A 26,285-nucleotide genomic window follows, 5' to 3' on the forward strand; every position below is an offset into this window, starting at 1 on the left:
TGCCATCCTTATGAACAAAACTCATATTTTGAGCATCCCCATTCAGAACGTATCCCAGATCACAGAGTTTTGTTGCTGAGACCAAATTCACCGCAACATCAGGACAGTACAAAGCATCGATCAGAGTGGTCGTGCATTTGATGTTATCTTGATCGAAAGTTGTGATCGTGACATCCCCTGCTTTGTTAGCAGTCATGTTTCCACCATTCGCTGATCTGATGTTAACCGGCCGAATCTTGTGCAAGTTTTGAAAAACACTTTGATCGTTGAAGATGTCCTTGTTTGATCCCGTGTCCATGAAGAAGTCACATCGATTTTGAGAATCCATCGCAATCGCAGAGTAAGCAGTGGTAAGGTTGATGGCCTATTCCTCTGTTGAAGCATCTTCTTCAGTCACTACTGCAGCATTGGCAGTCGCTGGCTGTTTCGATACAACTGGCTTAGTAGAGAAAGCTTGATCAAATAGACGTATCTTGTCGGCATTAGATAGCTGAGTTGGTTTAGAATTGATGTGTGACACCGGCGCACTCCATTGTCGCTGCATAGGTCGAGACGACGATCCAGAACTGTCGTTGTTCCTGGCTTTACACTCTCGGTTCAAGTGCATTGAGAAGTGATGTCCAGGGTGGGAACACAACGCATCAGGAGCATTGCTCGATCAATCTCCACCTTTTCCTATTAAATGCTTCTTTTCATGTTTCTTCGATTTTGCAACTACAGTGTATGCAACAGTCGCGGTGGAGTCCGATGAAGTATTCATTTGAGCTTTGGTGAGTAGTCGATTGATCACATTAGAGGTAGATAAGTTCTTGACATCGCCCATCAGTTGTTGAATGATGCCACCGTATTCCTCTCTGGGCAAGTTGATCAACATTAGAAGAGCTAGTACCTGGTCTGAAAGCTTTAGACCTGAGTCGGCGGATACGGTTCTAGCGAGTTGATTGTGTAGAGACTGTGCTTCGCTAATGTAGTCTTCAAGTTTGGTGGAAGCATCGTAACGATGATTAACGATCTTTGTGATGATGTTGGCAGCGGCCAGACCCGAGTTGACACCATGCCTTTCCTCCAGTGACTGAATTGCTAGGAATGGATCATCCATGCCGGCAATGTGCTGTATGTGAGCAGAATCGAGAGTAGCCCTGATGGCCAACATGACTTGTTGTTGGCGCATTTCAAACCGGTCGAGTTCATCTGGATCGGTGGGAGCAGCGACGGAAGAACAAATGAAGGATCCAAGGCCACACGCCTTGATGTAACCTTCGATGTTCTTCTTCCAGTGATGAACATCGCAAGTCCCTAGCTTTGGGAAGGAAGATAGCATGGAGGTGCTAGGCATAGCACCACGAGATTCAGTCATGATTGATGATCTTGACCGTTGTACAGTCTGTACAGTATCACCCGACGATTCGGATTCGTTTTCAGATGCGTCTGAATTATGGTTTGAAACGTTGCTAGCAGGCGTGTTAGCAGGTGTTGGATACGTAGTGGGTGGAGCCTGGATACTATAAGTGATATTACCCAAGTAATAAGAATAGAATAGAACAATTGTTAGTACAGCCATTCCGATATTGCTTGTCGCTCCGTTTTGAAAAAGAAAAGTTGAAACCTAAGTTTTTACTCGATAAAACTTCAAACTCAGCTGTAATTCAAGGCAATACAGCCAAACTTCAGGTTTTAACCGGTTAAAACTTAGGTTTTGAGCTCACAAACTTTTTCTTTTCAAAAAGGTGCGACAAGCAATATCGGAATGGCTGTATATAGAAATAATATAAATAATGGTATTCTTTTTAGAAAACACACACCTACTGTAGTTACAGTAGAGGTAGGTCAAACCTTAGACCCGGTTTTAAATCTGAGCACAAAGCTAAGAGTGCCTGTTACTTAAAGTAAACAGGGATCTCGGACAACTTTGTGTTGCAAGAACAATGGTATGGACCAAGTAGATTATAACTCACCCAAGATCAAGTGAGAGAAAGACTTTGTGTAACTACGGAAAATTTGGATAGAGAAAATCAAGATAGATCAGGAGATAGGAATTGAGATATCAAAGAAACGGCAGGAATTTAGAGTACATTTATTTCACGAGCTTTAATTTCTAAAGGAATGCTGGGTGCTTGTATTTTAAGAAGTGGAACATATAGTAAGAGGTTAGAGTCTTATGTATATGCTGGACTTCTTAATAAAAGGTAAACTAACTGTTGCTTTTGAAATTATAGTGGGTAACATCTGATGCCCTTCTTTGCTGGGGGCAAAAGGCTCCTGTATTTATACCTATTGGTAATCTTTGTTCAAGATGTAGTAATTGTTACTTAAGCAGTGTTACTTGCGCCAAGAGGTACGCTCTTTTTTGAGTTTTATTGATATTCTTTCCTATCATCCAGTGAGCTGTTACTCTTAGCTTGACAAGGGTATTTCTCATATCTAGAACTGTTACTTCTCAGCTAGCTTGGGAATGTTTCTCTAAAGGTCACTGCTATTTCCTGGCTCTGGCCTGATCCTTATAATCTTTACCTATTGCCAAGTTTGTCTTAGTTCTTTGACGTAACGGTACTCTACTCATTCTTGAGTAGTGTTCCTCTTGTGTTCTTGTGCTTTCTTTTCCTTGGCTTGTTCTTTTCTCTAGCTAATTCCTAGCTAGTAAGTCGGGAAGGTTTGTTCTTCTCATTTTTAATTCCTCTTCAGGATTTCCTGATGTCTATTCACCTTTGAACCTAGGTCTCTAAGTTGTATATTTCATATATTACAATATTGAATCTTTGATACTGGATTCTAAAAGTGTATTTTATCTTTCTTGATGTTTTTATGTTTTATTACAATAATCAAGTGATGTATATTCATCTTGAAGTGCTCTTGGTGCTTTCTTAAGTACTCGAGTGCTGACAATGTCTGTGAAAAATTTGGTGTCATTGCCTTGGAAAAGAATGTACAGACAGAAGTGTTCAATTGACATACATATGATTCAAAGTACCATTGAAGCCAAAATTAGGCCAAGTGATCAGCAGTGATGCATGTTTGAATGATCTCATTGTGATCTGAGTGGACTGTGCAATGTATGACATTGAGAGCACATCTATCAAGAACTAAGCCATTTGCAGTAGTGATTTGACTATGACTTCCCTCCGAGTACATTCCAACACCAGTGATCATTTGGATAGCGTACCCAGCAGATGTCAACCACAGGTGCCAGTTTGAAACATTATGTTCTAAATTTTCCACTTGTTCCAATATTGACTCTATCTCTGCAAACTTCTGAAATCTTGCATTGAATGTTTTGTATTTGACTGTTTTGCCTGCTTGAACAGCTGCAAGTATCTCATCAGATGACCCTTACTCTTCAAAAACAAAATGCCGACGTTGAAGCTGTCGATAATTTTAGTTGCCGCAAAAAAGATGACATTCCTTTCCATCAAAATCACTTTGATTTTTAGGAGCCACATCCGCTTCCCAAAATGAAGTCATCAAGGCCCAATCCCAACCATTTGCAAAGGGATAGATTAGACCTTTCTTGATTCCTGAGCTGGTTGGTTGACTCAACCCCAAAGGGCTTCGAGAACATCGATTCTGTTTCAACTTCCACCAACTAAGGCTGACTTCAAGTGGACCCCAGCAGCAAATATCCGACGATGTGTGCTTCTTGGTCAGCCAATTTAAGATTTGCCCCACTCACACCACATCTCTGTCGTGTCTGAGCGGTTGAATCATAAAGAGACCAGCTCCAAACTTAACAAAGTCCCTCGCCAAAGGCCCGAGCCCCAGCGAGGGACTTACCCCATAAACTGGAATCCTGGCGTGAGAAGTAGCCTGTATTGGCTCAAAAAACGCTACTTTGAATTCTTTGATTTGTTCCTAAATAAACAGGTCTCGGAGGTAAATAAAAGGATGATGGCAAATATTCATTACATATGAGCCAATTGCAAGCTTCCCCAAATCTGGTCTGGAACTTGGGCTACTGGGGAATCAAAAATGGGTCTGTTTTCAATTTTCAGCAGCGGCGAGCCGGCTCAAAGCCTGTATTTCTCAGAAAGCGGTCAAAATAATTGATCTTCAACTACTCAAAAAGATAACTTCCCAAAAAGATAGAAAGGAGTTTGCAATTGGTACATATGTAATGGTCCCTTGCCTTTTTCTTCTTTCTTTGTTGCAAGACATGTTTGTTGAGAGAGAGAAAAAACAAACAGATGTAGAGAATTTGGAGCAAATACAGCTCACTTCTCACGCCAGGATTCCAGTTTATGGGGTAAGTCCCTTGCTGGGGCTCGGGCCTTTGGCGAGGGACTTTGTTAAGTTTGGACCAGCTCCCTCATCCTTGTGACATCTTGCAGGCGTGCTGTGTATCAGCGATCGGATCCAGGCTTGACCCGGATTTTTTATTGGCCCCGCTGTCCGGATTCAGCAAAGCCGACCGCACCGGTGCATGTAACAGGGCCTGTATTGAATTGGCACTGATACCCTTTGAGGCTGAAATTCTATCCAATCAAATCTCATTCAATCAACTCAAACCAAAACTTGTTCTTATCGAATCACTTCATCAAATCTCATCACTTCTTTACCCATTCTCAAACCTTCAACTCATACCCTTCATTAACATGGCATCTTGGTCATCATGGCTCCTTGGACGAGGTTCTAGTGCTGGAAATCAACGTGATAAGGCTCGAGAAACGATTGTCGAATTAAGACAACATTTGATTATGTTAGAAAAGAAAGAAGATCATTTGAAGTGGGCATCATAGACTTAAATCTCTTTAACTTTCAATCCAATTTCTCTATTCGTCATGACCCTTGGAGTCTATAAGGACTTCATTTGTTTTCCATCAAACTTACTTTGCTCATATTTATAACGTTTCATCTATTCTCTTAGTAAGAAAATTGAAGACGAATTACGAAAGGCAAAAGCAAATGCGACATCAAATAAACGGGCTGCAACTGCTGCACTACGTCAAAAGAAGCTATATGAGCAAGAACTTGACCGACTCGCTGGAAGACGCATGACTTTGGAAACTCAAGTATGATACTAGATTGAATTCAAAGACTGGATTATCTTTTGAATCACCCGAGAAGCTAATTCTCTATATGACGTTGACTGTTAGGTGAATGCTATTGAATCTGCGAATATGAATTTGGAAACTATGCAAGCTATGCGTCGTGGTGCAGATGTACTCAAGGGTATTCACGGAAACTTGTACGCCCATCTGACACTATCTTCTTCCCTTGGAAGGATCGCCCGTATATCTAATTCTATTGAGATAACAGGAACATCGATAAAGTTGATGCTACTATGGACTCAATTCGAGAACAAATGGACCTTACCAATGAAATTTCCGATGCAATTTCAAACCCCGTAGGAATGGGTCAAGAGGTATGAACCAATCCAGTTAAATCAACTACATTCAAATACTAAACCCATAAACCTTTTTTTAGCTTGACGAAGACGAGATCAAAGCCGAGTTGGAAGAACTAGAACAAGATGAATTGAAAGATCGACTTGTAGGAGCCGATAGTGTACCAATTCATTCTCCAAGTCATACCGAACGAGCCGTTCGTAAGTCAAGATTTTATTCTTCATCTATCACTCAGGTTATTCGTGACTGATTGGCTCCCAAATATAGCTCAAAGAACAGCAGCTCAACGACAACAAGAGGATGACGAAGATGCAGAACTTAAAGAACTTCAAGCTGCACTTGCGATGTGATATGTCACTGATCTTTCTTACACAAGAGTGACCTTTCTTACCAATCTTCTCATATCTTTTTTATTTTTACATGGTTGTAAAATGTTGGGTAAACTTTACTGAGCTGTGGATGTTCTACTGGCTGGCTTTCTTTTTTTGGTTTGGTCTTCTTTTTTTTCTTTTCTTTTAACTTCATGCAATGTATAATCATTCCTCCCTGTCGGATTTGTTAATCTTGTATACATCAACGGTGAGGTGGATGGTGAAACTCCTTGGTTTTGCTCTTCACATTACTATACTTGATCACCTGATCATTGGCACTGTCTGTACTCGTGGCTAAATTCCTTTGCATGCAACTCACTTCTTATTAATTTTGTATACCTTAAAGTTGCCAAAGTTTTTCAGTGATTCTTGTCAAAGATCTGTCTGAATCAGGCATTACATGCCCAACTAGGGATAACTAAATCGCTTATTCATCATTGCGATTTTGATGCTTGAAGTATCCCTATTCATGATTTCTAATCAATATAAATTAATAGTAGCCAACCCAGAACAGCAACACCTCAAAATCTCTGTGTCAGCTCTAGTGCATTTGCTATGCTAGTCTCACAATAAATTCTCCATTTTCTTAAGCCATGACACCAAAGTCCTGGATTGGAAATATGAGATGATCAATTGGAGTATCACTTTTTTGATGTCACTGATACCACTTTTTTTGTCTTGTGTTCTCAGGCTTATAACCCTTGAACCTATACTGAATCTTCTTATCTCCCATAGAGTGTGGTTTCAATTGGATTATATATCTACTATAGCATTTGTCATTGCTAGGGATGCTAAAACTTGACTTGGCAAGTCCATTTTTGATAAATGCCAGCCACCAATCAGGGGGTTCCAACTTGCCAAGTCAGAAAAGTTTTGTGAAACTTTTCAAAAAGCAGACAAGTTTTTTACATTTTACAGTGTTTTTTTTTCTGCAAATATACTGTCAACAGCAGTCAGGATACCTAAAAAGGTGTCCCAATTTTTTTAAGTTTACAGTCTATTATGCAACATTGGACAACTTGTTGGACTGTAAAATACCGTAAATTTCTTGACTTGAAACCCCTAATATAGCTTCTTTCAGGTTGAATTGAGTGTGGTCTTACAAAATAAAAGCCTGAGAATAGTACAGTCATCAAAAATTACGCTGTCTATCATATACTTATGGGGTGAGTTGCTATCTAGCTGACACTCAATGATGACTCGGGGCTGTCACTAGCCATCAGGTTGAAGGGGAATCCAAAGATGGGAAATAGCGTCGGGAGGTGTGGTACTTCAGAGGGCTTGTTATCTTGACATGACAAAATCAAGATTGATACAATATGGACAGTTTCAGGCTGACCAGGAGGATTTGTGTCCTGTTAGTCTAATTTGGTCCGCTTGACTATCAAGATAGCAGGCACCAGTAGTAATATTTTATACATTTCTTTGTACAACTACTGCACCTAATACACCAGCGTCTTTGATAGATTGATTTTCATCCGTCAAATCACGGGATGGGAAGATAGTTTGCAGGACATACGGCTGAGAGCCTATCTGGGGATTTGACCTGCAGATTGACAATTCGAACGGAGAATGAGACTCAGATTCGTGATTGATTGAGTAGAATGCGACATCTACTCACGCGGCTATTTGCCTCCTGAGGTCCCCTACTGTATGAGTGTGATTGAGTCTGGTGACCATCCGAGTCCCATCTGCGAGTCGGATTTGCACGGTTGTGACAGGTTGGTTATTATCAACTTCGAATAAGATGCTTGAAGGAGATGCTTGCGTCACACTCGTAGGTGGATTGACCACACTGTGAGACGCCGCGCTGGGCATTGCGCTGGCAGGCAGAGGACTTCCTAGCCTATTTCCGCTCCCACCAAACGGTTTGGCAGGCTGTTTGGGTGGTGGAGTGTAATTCTCCGTCAAGCGTTTCTCGACACGCATTGTGACCCGTTGATTAAGACGAACCCCTAGAAGATCAAGTGGGGCGCGGCTAGTCATAACATAAAAATGTGTGAGCAGGGCGCAACGAAACTTCAGGTCAAAATTTGGATGTGGACAAGTTAAGGCCTCACCCCGAATTGATTGCGTCCAGGATCATCTTGTTCTTTGGGTCCTCGTAATCGAGGAGGGGGCCGTCTTCGATTGAAAATCCATCTTTCCAAAAGGTGAGATGTTTCTCCACTTCCTCGGCGCTGTCTTCTTCTTCTACATCTTCGTCAAAGTCTCGCTCGAACGATCCCGGAACGGCTAAAGCTCTAGGAAACGCGCCAGTTCTTGAGCGAGGAGCCGAAGACTGATCAGGGATTGCTCGAGATGGAACTTCCTCCGAGCCAAGGGTGTAAGCTAAGAAATCGATATTTCAGTATGGCATCCGATTTCAACGTATCAAAGATCTAGAGTGGTTCAGACCTGAGCCCTGAAAGGCATTGGAGGGTTTTGGTGGTATTGGAGCACTCGTGGAAGGCATTGCCGCAGCCCCAGCCCTGATGTAGATTGATCAGATCAATGCATTACTCTGTGTGGTCATCAAGGAAGCTTACTCTTTGGCTTTTTTAAGAATATCCGCCACAATACCAGCAGCTTTGCCGTTCTGTTGGTTGGGATCTTGAACGTTTAGCCCACTCCTACCACCTCCAGCATAAAGATCGGGACCTCCATCGCGATTGTCTTCGTCTTCATCTTCGCTCATATCACCTGCCGGCGAGGAACCAGCAACAATATCCTTCATAGTTGATATACCGCTTCGTCGAGGCGGTGCGCGGCTTCTGTTTCGAAGAATGATATCAGTTGATTAGTTGGAGGAAATCATTCAGGTCGATACAGCCAAGATAAAAAGATACTTAACGATGTCAGATTACCAAAGCCAGAGATTCCACCTCTTGGAGCATTCTTTCGCCCAGCAGAATCGGAAGAAGTTCCTGTTCGCCTCCATTCCGCGGGCATTTCATCTGCAGGTGCTCCTGATAGGGTCTGAGGGCCAGATCTGACCGGAGGACTGACACCGACTGAAGGCAAGGCTGCCGGCTGTTCGTGCGGAGAAGAAGCAGGCGAAGAGGATGTAGCAGCACCGAGGTTGGTGGAGCCGACTGTTTCGTAAAAAGTTGATAGAGCCGCCTGGAATCATTTGAGATACCCCGAACATAAAATTGAGTATGTTAATCTCCAGGGAACATCGAAATGTCCAAAGAGCCTACCTCCAAGTCCCCACCGGCGCTTTCCAAGAAGAATCTCGCCTGATCGATGTCGATACCGGTAATCAGACTGAATTGAGCCACATGACTTGCGCTCACAGGCTCTGATCCTTGGTCTGCCATTACTTGCAAGAGTGAATTTGGTCAAAGGGGTGAATCTGATCGAGCTGAGCCTCTGTTGGATTTGTACTTCTTTGTCAACCTTGGTCAACCCACGTCATCGGGCTCGTTCCGTGTCATTTATTCACCGAGCCCGGTCCTTGGGGGTCCTGAACCCGACGAGAGGTTGCACGTCGGTGTTTCAGTTGAGATCCCGATCATTACTCTGCCTTTCCATGATCAAACTCAACACCTTCTCAATCTGGCCTTCTTCCAAGTATGGTCTTCGGTTTAGGTAATATTCTATACGTCTCCTTACTACTTATCAACTCATTGGCCATCTTGAACGAGGAAAGATTTCTTGCTCGGAGTTGAGTCACAAGTGCTACTTTATAATTCACTTCAGGAGATCTCATTGAGCTGATCAATATTTCGACAGTTGGATGGTCGTCATCACGGACGAATTTCCGTCAAACTGCGCCTCAATTTCATGACCCAGGTATATCTTCAAATGATGCGGGCCCCAGCGTCAAGGAGCGCTTGGTGAATCTGATCGGGGCGGTGAGGACATTGATGCGAAGTGAGTTCTTGATCTAAGCTACACAGTTGTTCCAACTCATATTAACCCAATTCGGTCCTCTCAAACTGCAGTCCCCCTTATAGGCATCAACATCGTCGTCATCATCTATGAACTGATACTGGGATAATCGTCACGAGGGCCCTGTCATGACTAGCCGGATCATGACGTTCATTTTCAGACCACCGATACCTCATCAGGATTCAGAGCAGGCAATTAGCTCCAAGGCCACATTCAGGGAAGACTGTCATCCAGCCGAAGACCGGATAGGATCCTTGTATCGGTTTATCAACTCTCGGCTTTGTAGGTTGTCATGAAGTTACACGGTGGGAAGCAGGAAAAAAAAATTCTATGATGTCATTCTTGCTCAAAGTAATCTCCTCGACGAAATTCCTCACTACTATCTGGTTCATTTCCATGATTGGGCAATCATTGTACTATTTTGCATTTCCCTGAACGTTCAGCAATTGAAGCAGGAATATTCATTTACAAGCAATCTATTCAATGTCTCAAACAAGCCTCAAGTAGCCTGGTCCTCATCATGTGATTATTTTTTGCAGATCTTTCTAGGACTATGGGACGTGAAAACATCTCATATTCAAAGCAGTAGTGAACGACACGGATGAATCCAACAGTTGAACTGAAAAATTGAGCACGTTATCCCTATTGCGTACATCGATCAATCGGATCCATTGCATTTCTAAACATTGACTTCACTTCTGCCTTCGGTAAACATGTGTTCAAACTTCTAACCACTTTCCCCTTACAAGTCTGACCTCAGGTCCGATATTGCTCTGAGTTTTCCCAATCAATATCTGGTTGAAAAACTCGAAATCAGATGATAGTCGGAAAACATGAAGAAGATTTCGATAGGAATACGCACTTCAGGCTTCTTTTCTACCGACTCCAAGTGTTGCACTATTTATATATCTCCCTTATGTCGTCTCGATTATCCACCCAGACCTGCTTGCTGGTGAGGATCCCAGTGATGAGATATTCGCGGATGATTACCGTCCACTACATATCTCCTTTTTCTTGAGAATGCTGAGAATTACGAGTCGTGCAAAGTCCACGCTCCCAACTATTTACCCTCTCAAGACACAAGCACCCAGTTGTCATCAGATCGATGATGATGAAAGCATTTGGACGAGGAGTCTAGTTTCGCAGCAACATACTTGCCGGCACAGTGCGCATATAATTTGAGCTTCTTGGTGTTTTTTGAGACACAAGTGGTCACTTTTGGGGGCATTTCACCCTCTTTCACCACTCTCATAACAGTCCAGCATATTTTCAATTTGTAGGTAAGCTTGCTTCACAGATTCTACGACGCTCTGGAATCTCATATGAGTTGGATGTCCGATAAGTTGCCTGCTTCATTTTACACCCTCATGTCCCAACCATTCTCATCTATTTACATCTGAAGAAGAGATGAAATGAGACTTGTGAGGATTTATTTGACGACCGACTCGAAGCGGCTGCAGCCAATCGTATCTTAGTAAGTTGCCGATATTTCTAGTTTTTGAGATTCAGGAGTTGACTGAGTTGACTCTGGTTCTTTGATTCCGCGGGGCGAAAGAGGTGTTCTAGAGTGGACCAAAGCGCAAGGTGAATCCGGTTGACGTGCGTAAAGTTCCACTTCTTTGGATGTCCATGATCGATCGATAATAAAGATAGCTGAGGCGCCTCAACAGCAACAAGATCAAAGAAAAGGATTTGGCATTTCATACCTTCAACTGCCAGTTATCTTCTGGTTTGACTCTGACAGTGGAGCCTGAACCCAACATTTCCAGTCTAGACGACCTAGTAATCCTACGTCGGGACGCCGTCAACAAGTGCCGAGAGAGTCGGGACGTGCTGTAGTAAACCTAATGATGAGGTTGTCAATGATTTGAAACCTAACTCACGCTGAATCGCTACCGCCTGTCACGCGGGTGGGCAAATTACACGATTGGCTGCTAACAGCAAACGACGACCCTCAAGGCAGAAGGAACGCGAATTAAAGAACTTGTACGATCAATCAACTTAACACCTTTTCTCATTCAAACATTCAACGATCTAATTTGTTTCCGAATCTTATTCAAGTAGCATGGCCACCATTTCTTCAGCTCCCATCGTGGTCGATGGCAAAGGCCATCTTCTTGGTCGATTGGCCTCTGTCCTCGCCAAGCAAGCTCTGAACGGCCAGAAGGTCGTCGTTGTCCGATGTGAAGAAATCAACGTTTCAGGAAGCTTTTTCAGACTCAAGGTTGGTTGTGATCATCTACGAATAGCACCTCAATTCGAATAAATCATCGCCTGGTACCACTTGCTTACTATTCTTCACTCGGTCTTTTTGCTTCTAGCTTCGGTGGGCCGACCACATGCACAAACGCCATTTGGTCAACCCCAAAAAATGCGGACCTTTCCATCACCGTGCCCCATCTCGTATTCTTTACAAAGCTATCCGTGGTATGACTCCCCACAAGACCGCCCGAGGTGCCGCAGCTCTTCAGAGGATCAAACTTTACGAGGGAATGCCACCACCTTACGACCGCAAGAAGAAGATGGTCATCCCCAACGCTCTTCGAGTTTTAAGACTCAAACCCGGTCGTAAATGGTGCACTATCAAACGTCTCAGTCACGAGTACGGTTGGGGTTACAAGGATGTCGTTGATACCCTCGAGGCCAAGAGGAAGGTCAAGGCTCAAGCTTTCCATGAGCGTAAAGTAAGTCATCATTGTCTTGGTTCTTTCTCGTCGCATGAGACTGATTCCTCTGCTCCATAGGTTGCTCTTCTCAAAGCCCGTAACCAAGTTATCTCCTCCTCCGCTGCCCCTGTTCAAGAAAAGCTCGCTGCTTTGGGTTATTGAAGACCATGAAATTTAATCATACTGTCACTCTACTTCCCTGTACTTGTCTTGCTCATCTTTCATGCTTATGCCTGGGAAGATAGGGTCGCGCTGCCTCTACCCAACTTATGAATGTGACATCAGTGCCCTGTATGCCTCCCCATTCCAATTCCTCGTGACCGTAAATTCAGCTTTTGAAACCTTTCTTGCAGCATTCAACAACGAACATTGGATTCCCTCTAGCCATGGCTTTTTGACACGTGCCTTGAGACTACTGACCACTCGAGCCTTCGCTCATTGTACCCTTTATGCCGTGATATCGTGAGCAAGGGCAGGTGAATGTCCTGTGGTGGGCAATTCATGTTGAAGGAGGCGATTTCAGATAGTCATTCAATCAAGTCGCGTTAGGCAACATCAGTCTTTGGGAGTTGAAGATTACATGACTACAACTGCTGCAAGCAGTCTGAGCCTCTATGAACCACTAAGAGATATTGAAGCATGACATGAGATTCAACTTTCCCCACAAATGCTCCATTTTAGTGCTCACTCTCAAAGATCATGTAGCATCTCAGATGATACAGCACTCAAAGTTGTCTTGCTGTGCAGTTAGGCTGGCTTCCTGCAGGTATTTTGTGGCTCTACTCAAGCTCTGTAGTTTTCAACTTGAATTATGGGTGGGACTAGTATGTACAGACAAATAGAGGGATTCAGTTTGCTGGACAAGGCTGGCATGGTCCCGGGGTGGAGATGTTTCTTCAGATACAAGGCGGGTCTACCCTTTTAACCATGTGCAGTCAACCCTACATTTAAGCATAGAGTTTAGCACAGTGAACTCCATGCTAACAAGCTGAGATGTATAGTGGCAATGCAGGCATAAATCACAGTGTAAGCATGTATCCCATGTTTTACACTTAAAAGCTAGGTTTTTGAGCAAAATGGTGTATCTTCATACACAGCATTGGTATGGTGAAGTATATAAGGGCATCGCATAAGGCAAGGGCATGTAGAGTAGAAGAGAATGATAGAGTGCTGAGCTTCAAATCAAAAGGAACAGCTTCAACAAATTAAGGAACCAGCAATGCAGAAAGTTTGTTGAAAACAAAAACATGAAATAAAAAGAGAGAACAATCATAAGAGGCCCATCTTAGAGTAAACCAGGTTGTTCTGTCCAATGTACTTGGTGGTGTCTTGCATGGGTGGTCAACAAGCTATCTGGATCAATATGGCTTTGGAGCTGGTGATAATTTGATACATGAGGATTGTTAATTCTGGGGCAAATGCAGAAATGCAAATTAGAGAGCCAAATGTAGTGATTTATCCCCTCAAGCACTGACTAGGCTTGTGATACAAGGATTGAAGTGGTGAGGCGCACTCAATCTTGGTTGGGAGTGCAAGGGGCACAAGAGGTGCTGTGCCAGCAATTAGAAATCACTATATATCCCCTGAGCCCCATACAACAATACTTATCCACACCAATATAACAGCTGTCATAGTGTGTATCTTCTTGCTCAGTATCATCAGCTTGAGTCCAATCCAAATTGACTAGTTCACGACAAAATCAAGGAGTTGATGTATTCTGGCTTTGTGGGGTGTTGTTTGAAAATAAGATCAATATCATTGAACTCACACTTCTTTCTTGCTGATTGAACTGAATCTGCATTCTTCTGTCACATGATTAAATGGTATAGATACCCTCTGTCTAACCCAGGGTTGCAGCTACTTTGTTCAGGATATGTAGGCTGTCGGGGAGTGCCAATAGGCCTCAAGCCAGACCTTTGGGCACTTCAGTAAGAATATTTGTGATATCTTGATACAGCAAACCCTTGATGTATGCATCTAGTATGTTACATCACTCTATAGGCATTGAAAATTTTGCACTGATTCTTTGGGAACACAGAGTGCCTGCAAAGATACAATCCTTGATGCATAAATTATAATGCATGTACTAAAAACACTTTTTATGCTTATGAAGTGGGTACACAAGTGTGTAGAAGCATGTGCTAACATATCAATGGTGAATATGCTTATATGCATAGGTAAATTGCAAAACAAAACTTCCCAATGTCAACCTTACCCAACCAGGACTCCAGCTTTTCTTTCAATTTGCTTGAACATCATGTTTGATTCAGCCCTTTAAGAACTCGTGACTGAAGCAAAATTTCTTGACTGTCAGTGTTATGAAATTTTGCGCAATCACAGGAAAGCAGAAGGAGCTTCTGTATCAGTTTTCAAGGGCTTCTCAACCCCAAGATCAATGACAAACCCAAGGAGTGAAGACACTAATCCCCTCTGTCATCAAAATTGTCAAGATAATATCAATTTAGAATTAATTGAAATCTAAGAAATTCAGATTACAATCCTGTACCAGACGTCTACTGTGAACCTTGGATGACAAGTATCCTTGGTCTACAGCAATCAAAGAGATAAGTTATGCCTTATGCAGCTGGCCAAAAGACTCTGAGAGCACAATAAACTGGGCAACTCATGTTCAATCTTTATAAAAAACCAGTGGTAATGCAAATCACATTCATACATGTTGTTTTGCTGAAACAAATCAGTCTTTTGAAATGTTTGCGCCTGCAGCCTCAGCTTCAACTTCTCAATATTGACCAATTCTCCAATCGTTTGACTCAATGACTACACCCCGTGTTTCTACATCTGAAGCTCAAGGGCTGAATAAGTAGTCTTGGTTCTCCTGGTCACAAGATCACCGTGCGGTAGTGGAATTCCATTTCACTGTAGCTTTTTTCTCCTGGTTACAGAATTACTTCTGTTTTGCTTTGTTTAATGTTAAGGTCTGGAGGAGCTTGAAGATTATCATTTCATTCCTGCTCTGTAACTCATTACCCATCTGTTGATGTTCTTTGATCCCCTTTGTAATAAGAAGGGGTCTTTGAAATTGTACACAGAAAGAGCACTTCTCAAATTTTGGGTCACTACGCACTTGTTCTTTCAGTGGGTTTCCGTCGACTCCAGATTGTTGTGGGCATAGGTGGAGTGTTTTTTTAGCAAGCTCACAACTTGATATACAACCAAATATTTCGAGCTTTGCGTGAATTTGCCCGAAAGTAAGAAAGTGACAATGCATGAACACAAATAAAAGCTGTATAGATGAAGATAAATACTATGAATAAAAACGATTCTATATATATTATATACAGAGTAAACACGTTTGCATGAGATGTGTGCTACGATACCAATACAAAATTGACTTTTAAAAAGATAGACTAATTAATATAACAATTGCTTTTTCGTCGAGTCAAATAGCATCAGGAAATAGAAGATAGGAGTAGATATCCGATTGGTCAAATTACAAGCGGTCTTGAATCTTCACCGGATTAAGAATGTGACCTATGACTGTCCAACTGCCAGCTAGGACCAGACCCACAGCTTGCTGAGCTGCATCGAACAGGATCCTACGCTTACTGTGATTAAAGGGCTGCTTCTCAGAGTTTGTGACATAGTCACGGATCACTGGAGCACTTTTCACAAGCGCCAGAGTGGTGGTCCAAGGTAGAATCATCAAATGCAGTATGATGTCCGCGATAGGATGATTATGCGACGTGGGGTAGCAAGATATGGTTCTCTGAGCTAGATTGGGCGGCGCGAGCTTGAATCCAAAAACGGGCACGTATAACGCTGGTAGGATATCCGAGGAAATCACTGGGTTGGATAGGCGTGGTGAAGATTGGGCAGTCGTATCACTGGGATCCGATTGTGTATGGTCGATATCAGTGGCTTGATTTCCGGAAACCGTATCAATCAAGGGATCTAAGCTACTATTGGGTGTTCTATCTACTGAATCCATATGCTTGTCGGCCTGAATTTCATTCTGTGTCATTTGAGACTGGGTGGAGGTGGAGGGGTCATAAGGGTCGAGGAGCAAGTGACTTGGTGAAGATTGATTGATCCCAGGGGTCGAAGCAGCAGCAGGTGAGGATGGTATGCCGAAGCTAGGGGATTTTTGGCTATCATTTAATGGCGGGCTCCCCTTTTGGCTAGAAGGGACCGAGCCTGTTGAGTCGTGTCGGTTGAGAATTCTGGAAGACTTCGCACTAGAGCTTGAAGACTTGACATCTCGGGTTGGACTTTTAATCTGTCTCGCATGGTCGGAAGTCAGTCGAGATCTCAGTGAGGTTTTGAGATGGCGAAGGACATCTGTATCGGCAGCTTCAGATGATGATCGACTATCTTCAGTTCGAGAAATAGGGGGTGAGGGACCTGGTTGATCCGATGAGGATGGAAATGAGACTCGAGCATGAGTGTTTGGAATGAGGGGATGACTGTTCACAAAAAGTTCAAATAAGATTAAGTTAAGGTATCAAGTCTTCTTGATTAAAGCGTTAAAAGAACTGACATTGGACTCGTTGAGGTGGTCGCCTGACTAGGGGAGGGATCATGGTTCTGCGTTCCTGACAAAAGCCCTTCGAAGCTTAGGGCTTCTACCTTGCTGACTGAACGTTGAGGAATATGACCGCGTGCACCACCAGCAGCCAGGAGTCGAGCAGCGGGACTGACAGGAGCTTTTGAATCGGTAGTAGATTTGTTAGATTTCTTGTTGGTCGATTTTGACTTGGGCATGGTTCTAAATGTGATGTCAACGTCTGTGATAAGAATTCAAAGGTTGATGACGCATTTGAAGGAAGCCTCGAAAGGGAAAAGGGTGTACTGTACAAAGTTATACATGCTGCACCTGTCACAAGTTACAGCTCAACTTACATACAGAAGAGCTCCGGCTCTTTTTTCTTTGGTTTTTTATGCCTGCGCTTGACAATCCAATTCTTTTCTTTACTGCAAAGACATCTGTACTCAAGTTCATGTGTCTACAGAAAAGGCCCCGCTCCTCTACAGTGTTGCATCTTCTGTAGTTGTTGAAATACACAATTTCTAAGGGGAACAAAATCTACAGGACATCAAGAGGAACAACTTTGGTTTTTGAACCAAGTTCATCAATCAACTATTGATCATCTTGCAAGAGAAAGAAGAATATGTTATTTGAATCCTTTGTAAATTTTGTTTTAAAGATACAGCCACCAAATTCCAAATCAGAATGAGATACAAGAAATCTGAATATGTGTCTCTCATCAAGGCAGTGGTCACAAGTATCTCCAGTCAAAATGGGCATGGGGGCTTATTGAGACAAAGTGGGAGTATTTGCGGGTTTAAAAAACCTCCCAGCCAAACTCAACTTTTGAATCCTCTGTTGTCACACCAAGACCAGCTGATAATTCCTGAGTCCCTCTCCAAATGAGATCCACTCTTAGATTCCTAATTCAAACAATCTGTATTACCTCTATTGACCTAGTACTTATAATTCTAATTGTTTCATTTGTCCTATTCTCTAATCAAAAGAACAGACATCTTCTTAGAATTTAATACTGTAAAATAAATGTAACCACCTTTCTCACTTCCCTGTGGAATCCTCTAGAAGTGTAACCAAGCTCATAGACTCCCTCTAATTACTTTTCACCCCATAGGAGACTTTTAGTACCCCGACCCAGTTAGGATTATTGGACTGGCTCCTTAGCTTCTTACCTTCAAGATCAATTTCCATTTGAATTTATTCTAGCTTGCTTAATACGTAAGTGAAACTCTACTTAGTAAATACCCTAGTTCTTGCAACCTAACTTTGTACAAACTCCCTGTATCTTCTTTGGATTATCAGGCTATTCCAGGCTTTAAGCTTCAGAGAAAACCCAGGTCTAGGAGTCACTCACCCCCTGCTGTTTAACCAACAGTAGGCCTTTAATCTTCATAGAAGATATAGTATTCATTTTGTGAAGTCATACTCATCAAATAATACATTTCATTTGTATAGCTAGGTAGTACTAGAATAATGCATCCCACGTAACCCAGCAGGATTCTTGTCAGGCCTCCAGACAGTGTAAGTCTAGACCAGTGAACTGTTTGAATAATAGCCACCCTGACAATGAAGATCACTTATGTATCTTGGCCTTCAGATGCCCAAGGAGTGATACCCACTGTGAACATACCATCCTCTCAAGAATTTGGAGGACTTAGCCTGAATACAGGTTGTCATGTGAAAAGATTCAGTGTATGTCAATGTTATCAACAACATGAATTTGTGGGGGCAGAACATGGGCAGCAGCTTGGAACCTTCATTGTTTTCAGGCATTGTAGATAGATGCTGGAAAGAAGGGGTGGTACAAAAATTGGCTGGGGGCTTCTTTAGCCCTCAATATCTCTGTCCCCTTCTAGTAAAAATCCTCTGGAGCAAAGAGAGGCTCTGTGCACCTGCTTATTCTACACACATTAATGTACCTCAGTTTTCATCTGATTCATTTATTGCACGGTAATAAGAGGGTTCAGTTTACAAAGAAACACCAAAATTCTTGAGAAAGCCGTCCAATATGTCAAAACCTCACACCAGGCAAGCTGGGATGTTACACAAAACCTAATTTTACAAGTCTGGGTTCCAGCACTTTATCAAACCCAAGCGACAGATTTTAAAAACCCAACATGCATAGGTTGAGCAGGCGCACAAGGCCTTTCTTGGTTACAGACACTGCAAGTATAATGTGTTTCTATTTGGTGAGAAATGATTACATTTAATCTACAAAATGATTAAAAATGCATCAAGTCTGCATTAATTCTGTATTTTTTGGCATCAATTCTACATTATTAGTGACTTTGTACATCAAATGCAATCACTTTTCTGAAAATGTATGAGTGAAGCAGAATATAATGGGTGGCACTTATAACAAAACTGATGAAAGCACTGCTGATAAGGTACAGGTGTATCTACTTCCTGTTCTTAGGAATGATGACTAACGTGGTGAAAGCTCTGCTGGAAAGATAAAGGTGTGTCTACTTCCTGTTCTTATGAATGTTAACTAACCCATAACAAAGATAAATCAAACAAGATAGCACACATAATTCTATGTTTATAATGTTAGTGATGTAGAAAGAACATTGTTATCAAGTACCTGCTATCTAGATTAGATAGTGGAAAGGCACACAATGATTGTTATGAGTGTATGATCTAAGTAAAAGGTAGACTACATCATAATAGACATTAGATCACTCTTAGAGATAAGAAGAAACAGAAATGGAGAAATATGTGCGTTCTCTTTCCCAAGGATGGGGAAAGAAGAACAATTACATTTGCACTCCATGACCAATAAGGAAAACATAAATTTCACTAATTTGGTTGGGGTTAAGGAATTTCCTCCTCTTTCTTGTATTTCCATTTTATTTTTCAATAATGACATCATTCATGTATATCCTTTATTTCAACTTCTCTTCACTTAGCCTTCTTTTGTCTCTTTGCCTACAGTTTCAGTTCCTCAAGTCATCTAATCATTTCAGTAAGTCAATTGGCCAATAACATTTTCACCTTGATGAAACACATTATATTTGCAATGAGAGGAGTTTTATTTTCCAGGGATGGAGACATTGAGTGTTAAAGAAGTCCTCAGCCAAGCCTTTTTGGCTCATACCCCAAACTTCATGTAGAAGCCATAAGTCCCTCTCTTGACTACTTACTTGTCTGAGAAGGACTCAATTAATCCCGCTCAACTGAGTCCTCTGAGAAATTTGATACATCTAATCAATGGCAAGTTTCCAAGAGGATTCAGGTTCAAATGTGTGATAGGAAATAATAAAACTTCCTGTAAACATCTTGTAGATGCAGACTTGAGAAATATATGAGTCTACCCAACAAACTGTCTTCTCTACTTGAGAGCTTCTCTCTGCTGTATTTTACATCCCTGGTACTGTCTTTCAATCAAGTCAGGAAAACCATCAACAATCTTGATGCTCCAATAATAACCTGAAGGCATGTTTTAAATACTTGCTGGGTTCTAGGTTTGGTTCACCCTAAGTATCTGAAAGCAGGACTTGAGACTAGTGAGATGTGCGTGTACTCAGGTCAAACTTCCTTTCCTTGAGATTACATATAAAGGCCTTTCATTGGTTTTAACATGTTTCTGGATCACAGCCCACAGCCGGTCATGCTCAGGTGTCTCAAGTCACTTCTTGAATGCAAGTTGAGGTGCACTTGTCCAAGGTATCTCTTCTGCCATGTCAGCGGCCCTGGGTATTTGATTTTCATAGTGCAAAAGAATTCTTGATTTCAGACTTGCTTCTGAGGTAATAAGATTTCACCCAAAACAGACAAACAAATTACACTTGATAGTCGAGTGTTGGAAAAATACATTTTAGGCATCAAATAAAAGACACATTGAATTTTTCAGAGTCCAAAATAACATCCAGACATCAATATCACACTTGCAGCAAGCCATGAGGGTTTTGAATTGATCTGGGTATGCATGGGTAGTGCTTCCCTACACAGATGACTAGCTGAGCAAAACAGTAGATAAGTATAGGAGAGTAGTCTGGATTTCCTCACTATATCTGTATCAGATGTCCTTTGACATTTTTCTTTGGAAAGAATGTTGATAACAACAATTTCAGAATTACTGTTGACTTACACATTCTCTGTACGAATCTTGACAAAGTAAGTAAAAATTTGATGCAGAAATCGACTTCTTTGCAAGCATCCCTGATCTGATAGATGAGCAGATATGCAACTGCGTTCACCAAGATGCACTTTGGAAAAGATGTTGACATCAACAATTACGGAATGACCGTTGACTCACACGTTCTCGATGGAAATCATGGCAGAGTAACGAAGTCTACATTCTCGATGCAGAAATGAACTTCCTCGCAGACATCTCCAAGCAGAAAGATCGGAAGACATGCATCTACATTCACCAAGATGTACATGGAGTGTATAGCTTTAGGAGCACTGGAGTTACTACCCTCTGAAGCAACAAGACTCAAACTTATGGCAAAAGGGTAAACCTTGAGATATTTCAATCTGGTGTTGAGGTGACAGAAATCTGTGTGAAAGAATCGCAAATCCCCTTCCGGGAATAGGAAGCTGTCTCATTTCCCCCGTTTTCAGCAATGTCTTACAATAGGGTCCAAGGAGAGCACAAAAATAATTGCATCACAAAAAGTTTACTCCTCAAAGGTTCGATTAAACAGACAACATTGTCAGATACATAGCGGGTCCTTCTCTCTTAAAGGCATTCCTTCCATCTCGAATCGTTACATTTGTGTCGTGAGGCTGCTACTAGAGTGCAAAATGAAGTGGACTCTATGTCACTACAACAAAGATCAAGCTTGTGGATTAGGGAAGGCCAGTGTCAGGGTGATGTCTCACACACCGCAATCTTCAAGCTGGAACCGATCGGGAATATGATTTTCTGAGGCAATAAAGATCATTGAGAAGTGACATTCCATAGTGAAATTTCAAAACTCCGTGTAGGATCGCGGACGACAAGGGGAAGCAAGGGGATTTGAAATGCATACAGACTGTGACGCAAAGTTTCAAGCCAAAAGTCCGAGACGAAATGAGTCATAAGTTTTAACTTGGGTTTTGGACCTCGTCTACGCCCAAGGGGGCAGGAAGGGGCAGGGAGGTTAGGTTTAAAATGAAGACTAAAATCACCCACAGACGGTGGTAGCAAGGGTTTGAAAAAATTTGTGTGTATCACCCCGAAGCGCGCAGAACCCGACCGGAGCTGATACGTGATCGATATAAACGACGTAGCTCTTGAGCGCCTCCCGCCTTTGGCTTCCCTTCCCTTCCTTCGTTGTTCTATTCCCATCCACTTCTCTCATCATCATTTGAAGTTTTCTACAGTAGATCACCCTAACACAAAAAATTCACTGTGAGTTCGGAATCCATCTATTCCTTCGATTCTCCCTCTTCTTCTCTTCGAAGCTAGCCCTATAAAAACTCGACATCATTCTGTTGTAGTCTAGTAATCCTTTCGCTCACCTCCCGATTATCAATCTTTTTCTTCTCTCAACTCTTCGCAACGTTCTAGCTTCTTACTCTTACTGACCTTACGCCTCCACTTAGTATCTTAATCAATCATCATGGGTAAAGAAAAAGGTCACGTTAACATTGTCGTCATCGGACACGTCGATTCGTAAGCTTTATCGGCTCACTACCATCATTGCTCTACCCTTCTGACCTCATTGCTTTTCTCAGCGGTAAATCCACAACTACCGGACATCTTATCTACAAATGTGGTGGTATCGACAAGCGAACTATCGAGAAGTTCGAGAAAGAAGCTGCTGAGCTCGGTAAGGGTTCCTTCAAGTAAGTTATTCCGCTCACCTCCCTTCACTTCACTAGCTCATGTTGGGCCACTTGTAGATATGCCTGGGTACTTGACAAGCTCAAAGCCGAGCGAGAACGTGGTATCACCATCGATATTGCTGTAAGTCACTTTGTCAACAGACCTCTGCCGCCTGATCGATTGCTGATATACTGGTGTCACTAGCTCTGGAAATTCGAGACTCCCAAATACTTCGTTACCGTCATTGATGCCCCAGGACATCGTGATTTCATCAAAAACATGATCACTGGAACTTCCCAGGCCGATTGCGCTATCTTGATCATTGCTTCCGGTGTCGGTGAATTCGAAGCCGGTATCTCAAAGGATGGTCAAACTCGTGAACACGCTCTCCTTGCCTTCACTCTCGGTGTCCGTCAACTTATCGTGGCCATCAACAAGATGGACACCTGCAAGTGGTCCGAGCAGAGGTACGTGCTTAGCTTTTTGATTCGACTCCCTCCTGCCGCGATTCCTTCCTGCGTTGATCCCATTTCCGTCGTTGTGCTTTCGTCAGATACGAGGAAATTGTCAAGGAAACCTCCAACTTCGTCAAGAAGGTCGGATTCAACCCCAAGACTATCCCCTTCGTCCCAATCTCCGGATGGCACGGTGACAACATGTTGGAGGAATCCACCAACATGTCATGGTTCAAGGGATGGGAGAAGGCCGTGAGTTTTGTACTATCCGCTACCTGATATGCGGTCGACTGACCTCTCGGACGCTCTTCAGACTTCCACTGGTGGCTCCGCCAAGGGTAAAACCTTGCTCGAGGCCATTGATGCCATCGAACCCCCAAAACGTCCTACAGACAAGCCCCTCCGATTACCCCTCCAAGATGTCTACAAGATTGGAGGTATTGGTACGGTACCTGTCGGACGAGTCGAGACCGGAACCATCAAGCCCGGTATGGTTGTCGTCTTTGCCCCTGCTAACGTGACCACTGAAGTCAAGTCCGTCGAAATGCACCACGAGCAACTTGACGCTGGTGTGCCTGGTGACAACGTTGGTTTCAAGTAAGACACCCCGACTTTACTCTTATTCTGCCTCACACTGACCCACTCCTGCTATCAGCGTAAAGAACGTCTCCGTTAAGGATATCCGTCGTGGTAACGTCTGTGGTGACACCAAGAACGATCCCCCTAAGGAAGCTGCCTCCTTCGTTGCCCAAGTCATTGTTCTCAACCACCCTGGTCAAATCGGTGCCGGTTACGCACCCGTCCTCGATTGCCACACTGCTCACATCGCCTGCAAGTTCGACACCCTCCAAGAAAAGATTGACCGACGTACCGGTAAATCCATTGAAAGCACCCCTAAATGTGAGTCCTCCTTTCTTATTGTCAACCGATCTGTACTTACACCTTCAATGGCTGATCGTTGATTATTCTATTCAGTCGTCAAGTCCGGTGACGCTGCTCTCGTCAAGATGGTTCCCTCCAAGCCTCTTTGTGTTGAAGCCTTCTCTGACTACCCACCTCTTGGTCGATTTGCCGTCCGTGACATGAGACAAACTGTCGCTGTCGGTGTCATCAAGTCAGTTGAAAAGACCGACGGCAAGGCCGGTAAGGTCACCAAAGCTGCTATCAAGGCTGGTGCCAAGAAGTGTAAGTCCTTTTCGTGTTTTTCCTGGCACGTTTGATAAGGTTCTCATTTCTCTTGTCATTCCGCCCAAACAGAGTTACGCTCGGTAGCTGCACGAGTAGTGTGGTTCTCACCGACAGCCGTTATGGGGTCGGATAACGTCTGGAAAAAGATGATCCATCAGATGGGTAGAAGTATCCGAGGTTGGAGGTTTTATCACCGTCATTTTCGGATACGAAAGCTTTTCTTCGTTACCTTTGTTTCTCCACTTTTTCTCACCTTCTCTCACAATCGACGTTGTCAAGATTCCGATAATTGTGCTTTCTACGTGAATTCTACTAGATTCTACTCTTCCTTTGCTCCTACTGTTTCTCCAATGTTGTAATCTTCTATGTGGTTGTTGCCTTCTCTCTTTGAGGACCTTAATCAAATAGCTCGCTTTACATGTTTCCAACTATCACGCCCACAATGAAAACCAGAGCCTACGGCTTGCTATTACTCACGAACTCACTGTCCCTGTCCGAGGTCTCGAGAGATGAGCGTTCCCTGTCCATCTACCCCGAATCGGGTTCCTCTAAACCCTGTTGGCACTTGATGATTTTACGCCTTGCTCGTATGAAGCTTGACCAGATCACCCATCATAGACGCATGGCTCGTTGACTCAAAATCATCAACAGATTTTCACAGTTCGAGTGATGCTTCGACTTGACCTAATAAATGTTGTGACCTCAGTTGACTTTCTGCCGCTCAGTTGCGCTTTTGGGGGGAGGGTATGAGGGCCATCCGCTGTTAGGCCTCTTCACCACAATCCAGACGCCTACTATCAGGCTTCAGCCTTATGGGGTTGATGGACTCGAGGGTGGAGTCTGATAAAAGGTTCTTTAGATAGTATCTTTCTTTCAGGGAATTAGGAATAGCAGGCCCCAGTCAAAAACTTCTCTACAAATCCCTGTGACGTGCTCAGAATTTATTGCTAATAGTAAGAATATATTTTGTAAATTGTATCCTCACTGATACCTGGAGGCTGGCATCATAAGGACAAGACTATGTATACACCCGGATTTCTAAACTGTGATTCTTCTTGGTTTTTCGTCTAAAGAATTCTAAGGCCTTATCCTGGAATTGGTGTTATCTGTTACGATAGTGCTGCTTGTGATTATTTTGAAGGTTCTTTGAGGATATCTCTTTCTTAGTGAGAACCAACACACCACCAGACATCACTAGCAAAACGGTTGTCTGTAATTTCTAATTCTGACGAGCAATAAGGGTGTACAACTCCTTTAGCAAGAGAGTGTAAAACAAGGATCCCACTATTTCTAGCCCCCTATCCGATATCCGGCGCCCCCCTCGGGTTTACCCGGGGGGCTTCAAGAGATTTGTAGCCCCTTTTCGAAAGAAAGGGGCTCCTTTGAGGGGCGCGACTTTAAGTTTATTTCGCCTTATTTTATAAGTCAACCGAACGTCCGCTACAGCTCATTGAGGTTCAGCCAAGTCGATATTGGTTTCATTCAAAGAACAGGTAAACATATTCAAGATAAAACATCACAGTTGAGGTAGAAGGTTAGAAATACCAATAACTACAATGGTTTGTGATATCCAAAATCAAATGAATTGAAAGCAAAACCAAATACTTGTACCAAGCAGTAAATTCAACAAAGTCCCTAAAAAACAAACCCATTTGTGGGCGTAGGTTGATAATCCACAACCAAGCATAAGCAACGAGCCAAGCGCTGTGGTTAAAACCAGACCGATATAACACAAGAAGGTCATACCAGAGGTCCGTTTTATCCGGATCATCATACTGCATACCATAAGTTACTAAGTCACCGGGAAAGTGGCTACTTGGACTGCACAGACATCGGCCCCCAGACAGTCATGGCCGCTATCTATCCATACTACTACAAAAAGAGCTCCCCTCTCGCCCATCACAAACTCTCTTCCCTCATCTGATTTTTCTTCCTTTCCCTGTCTCCCACTGATCACATACAAATACAACCTTAACCTTGATTTGTCACATCCAAAACAACCATAACCTCACTAATTACCACTAATAACACCTTAACCTCACTAACTACACCTTCACCTTCTCTAATATTCTCACATCATCGTTCAGACTTTCAAAACTTCGAAACTTCGAAATTTGATACACTATGCTAT

General features: G+C 42.8%; 5 protein-coding genes across 5 annotated transcripts; 3 read left to right on the forward strand and 2 right to left on the reverse strand.

Annotated features, from left to right (window-relative positions):
- Nucleotides 1-4,586: 4,586 nt before the first annotated feature.
- On the forward strand, nucleotides 4,587-5,689 carry MELLADRAFT_40270 (uncharacterized protein; the record flags this gene model as incomplete). The annotated part of the gene is made up of 6 exons (XM_007417142.1): nucleotides 4,587-4,717; nucleotides 4,859-5,003; nucleotides 5,088-5,179; nucleotides 5,251-5,356; nucleotides 5,419-5,543; nucleotides 5,614-5,689. The coding sequence occupies 6 exons, from the start codon at nucleotides 4,587-4,589 to the stop codon at nucleotides 5,687-5,689; spliced, it is 675 nt and encodes a 224-aa protein (XP_007417204.1).
- Nucleotides 5,690-7,001: 1,312 nt separating this feature from the next.
- On the reverse strand, nucleotides 7,002-9,048 carry MELLADRAFT_73376 (uncharacterized protein; the record flags this gene model as incomplete). Its single annotated transcript, XM_007417164.1, has 7 exons — nucleotides 7,002-7,256; nucleotides 7,332-7,688; nucleotides 7,771-8,041; nucleotides 8,108-8,181; nucleotides 8,239-8,463; nucleotides 8,544-8,812; nucleotides 8,893-9,048. The coding sequence occupies 7 exons, from the start codon at nucleotides 9,010-9,012 to the stop codon at nucleotides 7,124-7,126; spliced, it is 1,449 nt and encodes a 482-aa protein (XP_007417226.1).
- Nucleotides 9,049-11,911: 2,863 nt separating this feature from the next.
- MELLADRAFT_57840 (uncharacterized protein) lies at nucleotides 11,912-12,440 on the forward strand (the record flags this gene model as incomplete). The annotated part of the gene is made up of 2 exons (XM_007417148.1): nucleotides 11,912-12,270; nucleotides 12,331-12,440. The coding sequence occupies 2 exons, from the start codon at nucleotides 11,926-11,928 to the stop codon at nucleotides 12,412-12,414; spliced, it is 429 nt and encodes a 142-aa protein (XP_007417210.1).
- A 3,263-nt stretch (nucleotides 12,441-15,703) lies between these two features.
- On the reverse strand, nucleotides 15,704-16,974 carry MELLADRAFT_94297 (uncharacterized protein; the record flags this gene model as incomplete). The annotated part of the gene is made up of 2 exons (XM_007417182.1): nucleotides 15,704-16,676; nucleotides 16,751-16,974. The coding sequence occupies 2 exons, from the start codon at nucleotides 16,972-16,974 to the stop codon at nucleotides 15,704-15,706; spliced, it is 1,197 nt and encodes a 398-aa protein (XP_007417244.1).
- Nucleotides 16,975-21,971: 4,997 nt separating this feature from the next.
- MELLADRAFT_73378 (uncharacterized protein) lies at nucleotides 21,972-24,633 on the forward strand (the record flags this gene model as incomplete). The annotated part of the gene is made up of 10 exons (XM_007417165.1): nucleotides 21,972-22,094; nucleotides 22,184-22,358; nucleotides 22,421-22,531; nucleotides 22,589-22,652; nucleotides 22,716-22,978; nucleotides 23,065-23,218; nucleotides 23,280-23,563; nucleotides 23,622-23,866; nucleotides 23,942-24,151; nucleotides 24,224-24,633. Coding segments are annotated over 9 exons (1,386 nt in total).
- Between the last annotated feature and the right edge of the window lie 1,652 nt (nucleotides 24,634-26,285).

Source organism: Melampsora larici-populina (assembly GCF_000204055.1).
Source record: "Melampsora larici-populina 98AG31 unplaced genomic scaffold MELLAscaffold_69, whole genome shotgun sequence".
In the NCBI taxonomy this organism is placed as follows: domain Eukaryota; kingdom Fungi; phylum Basidiomycota; class Pucciniomycetes; order Pucciniales; family Melampsoraceae; genus Melampsora; species Melampsora laricis-populina.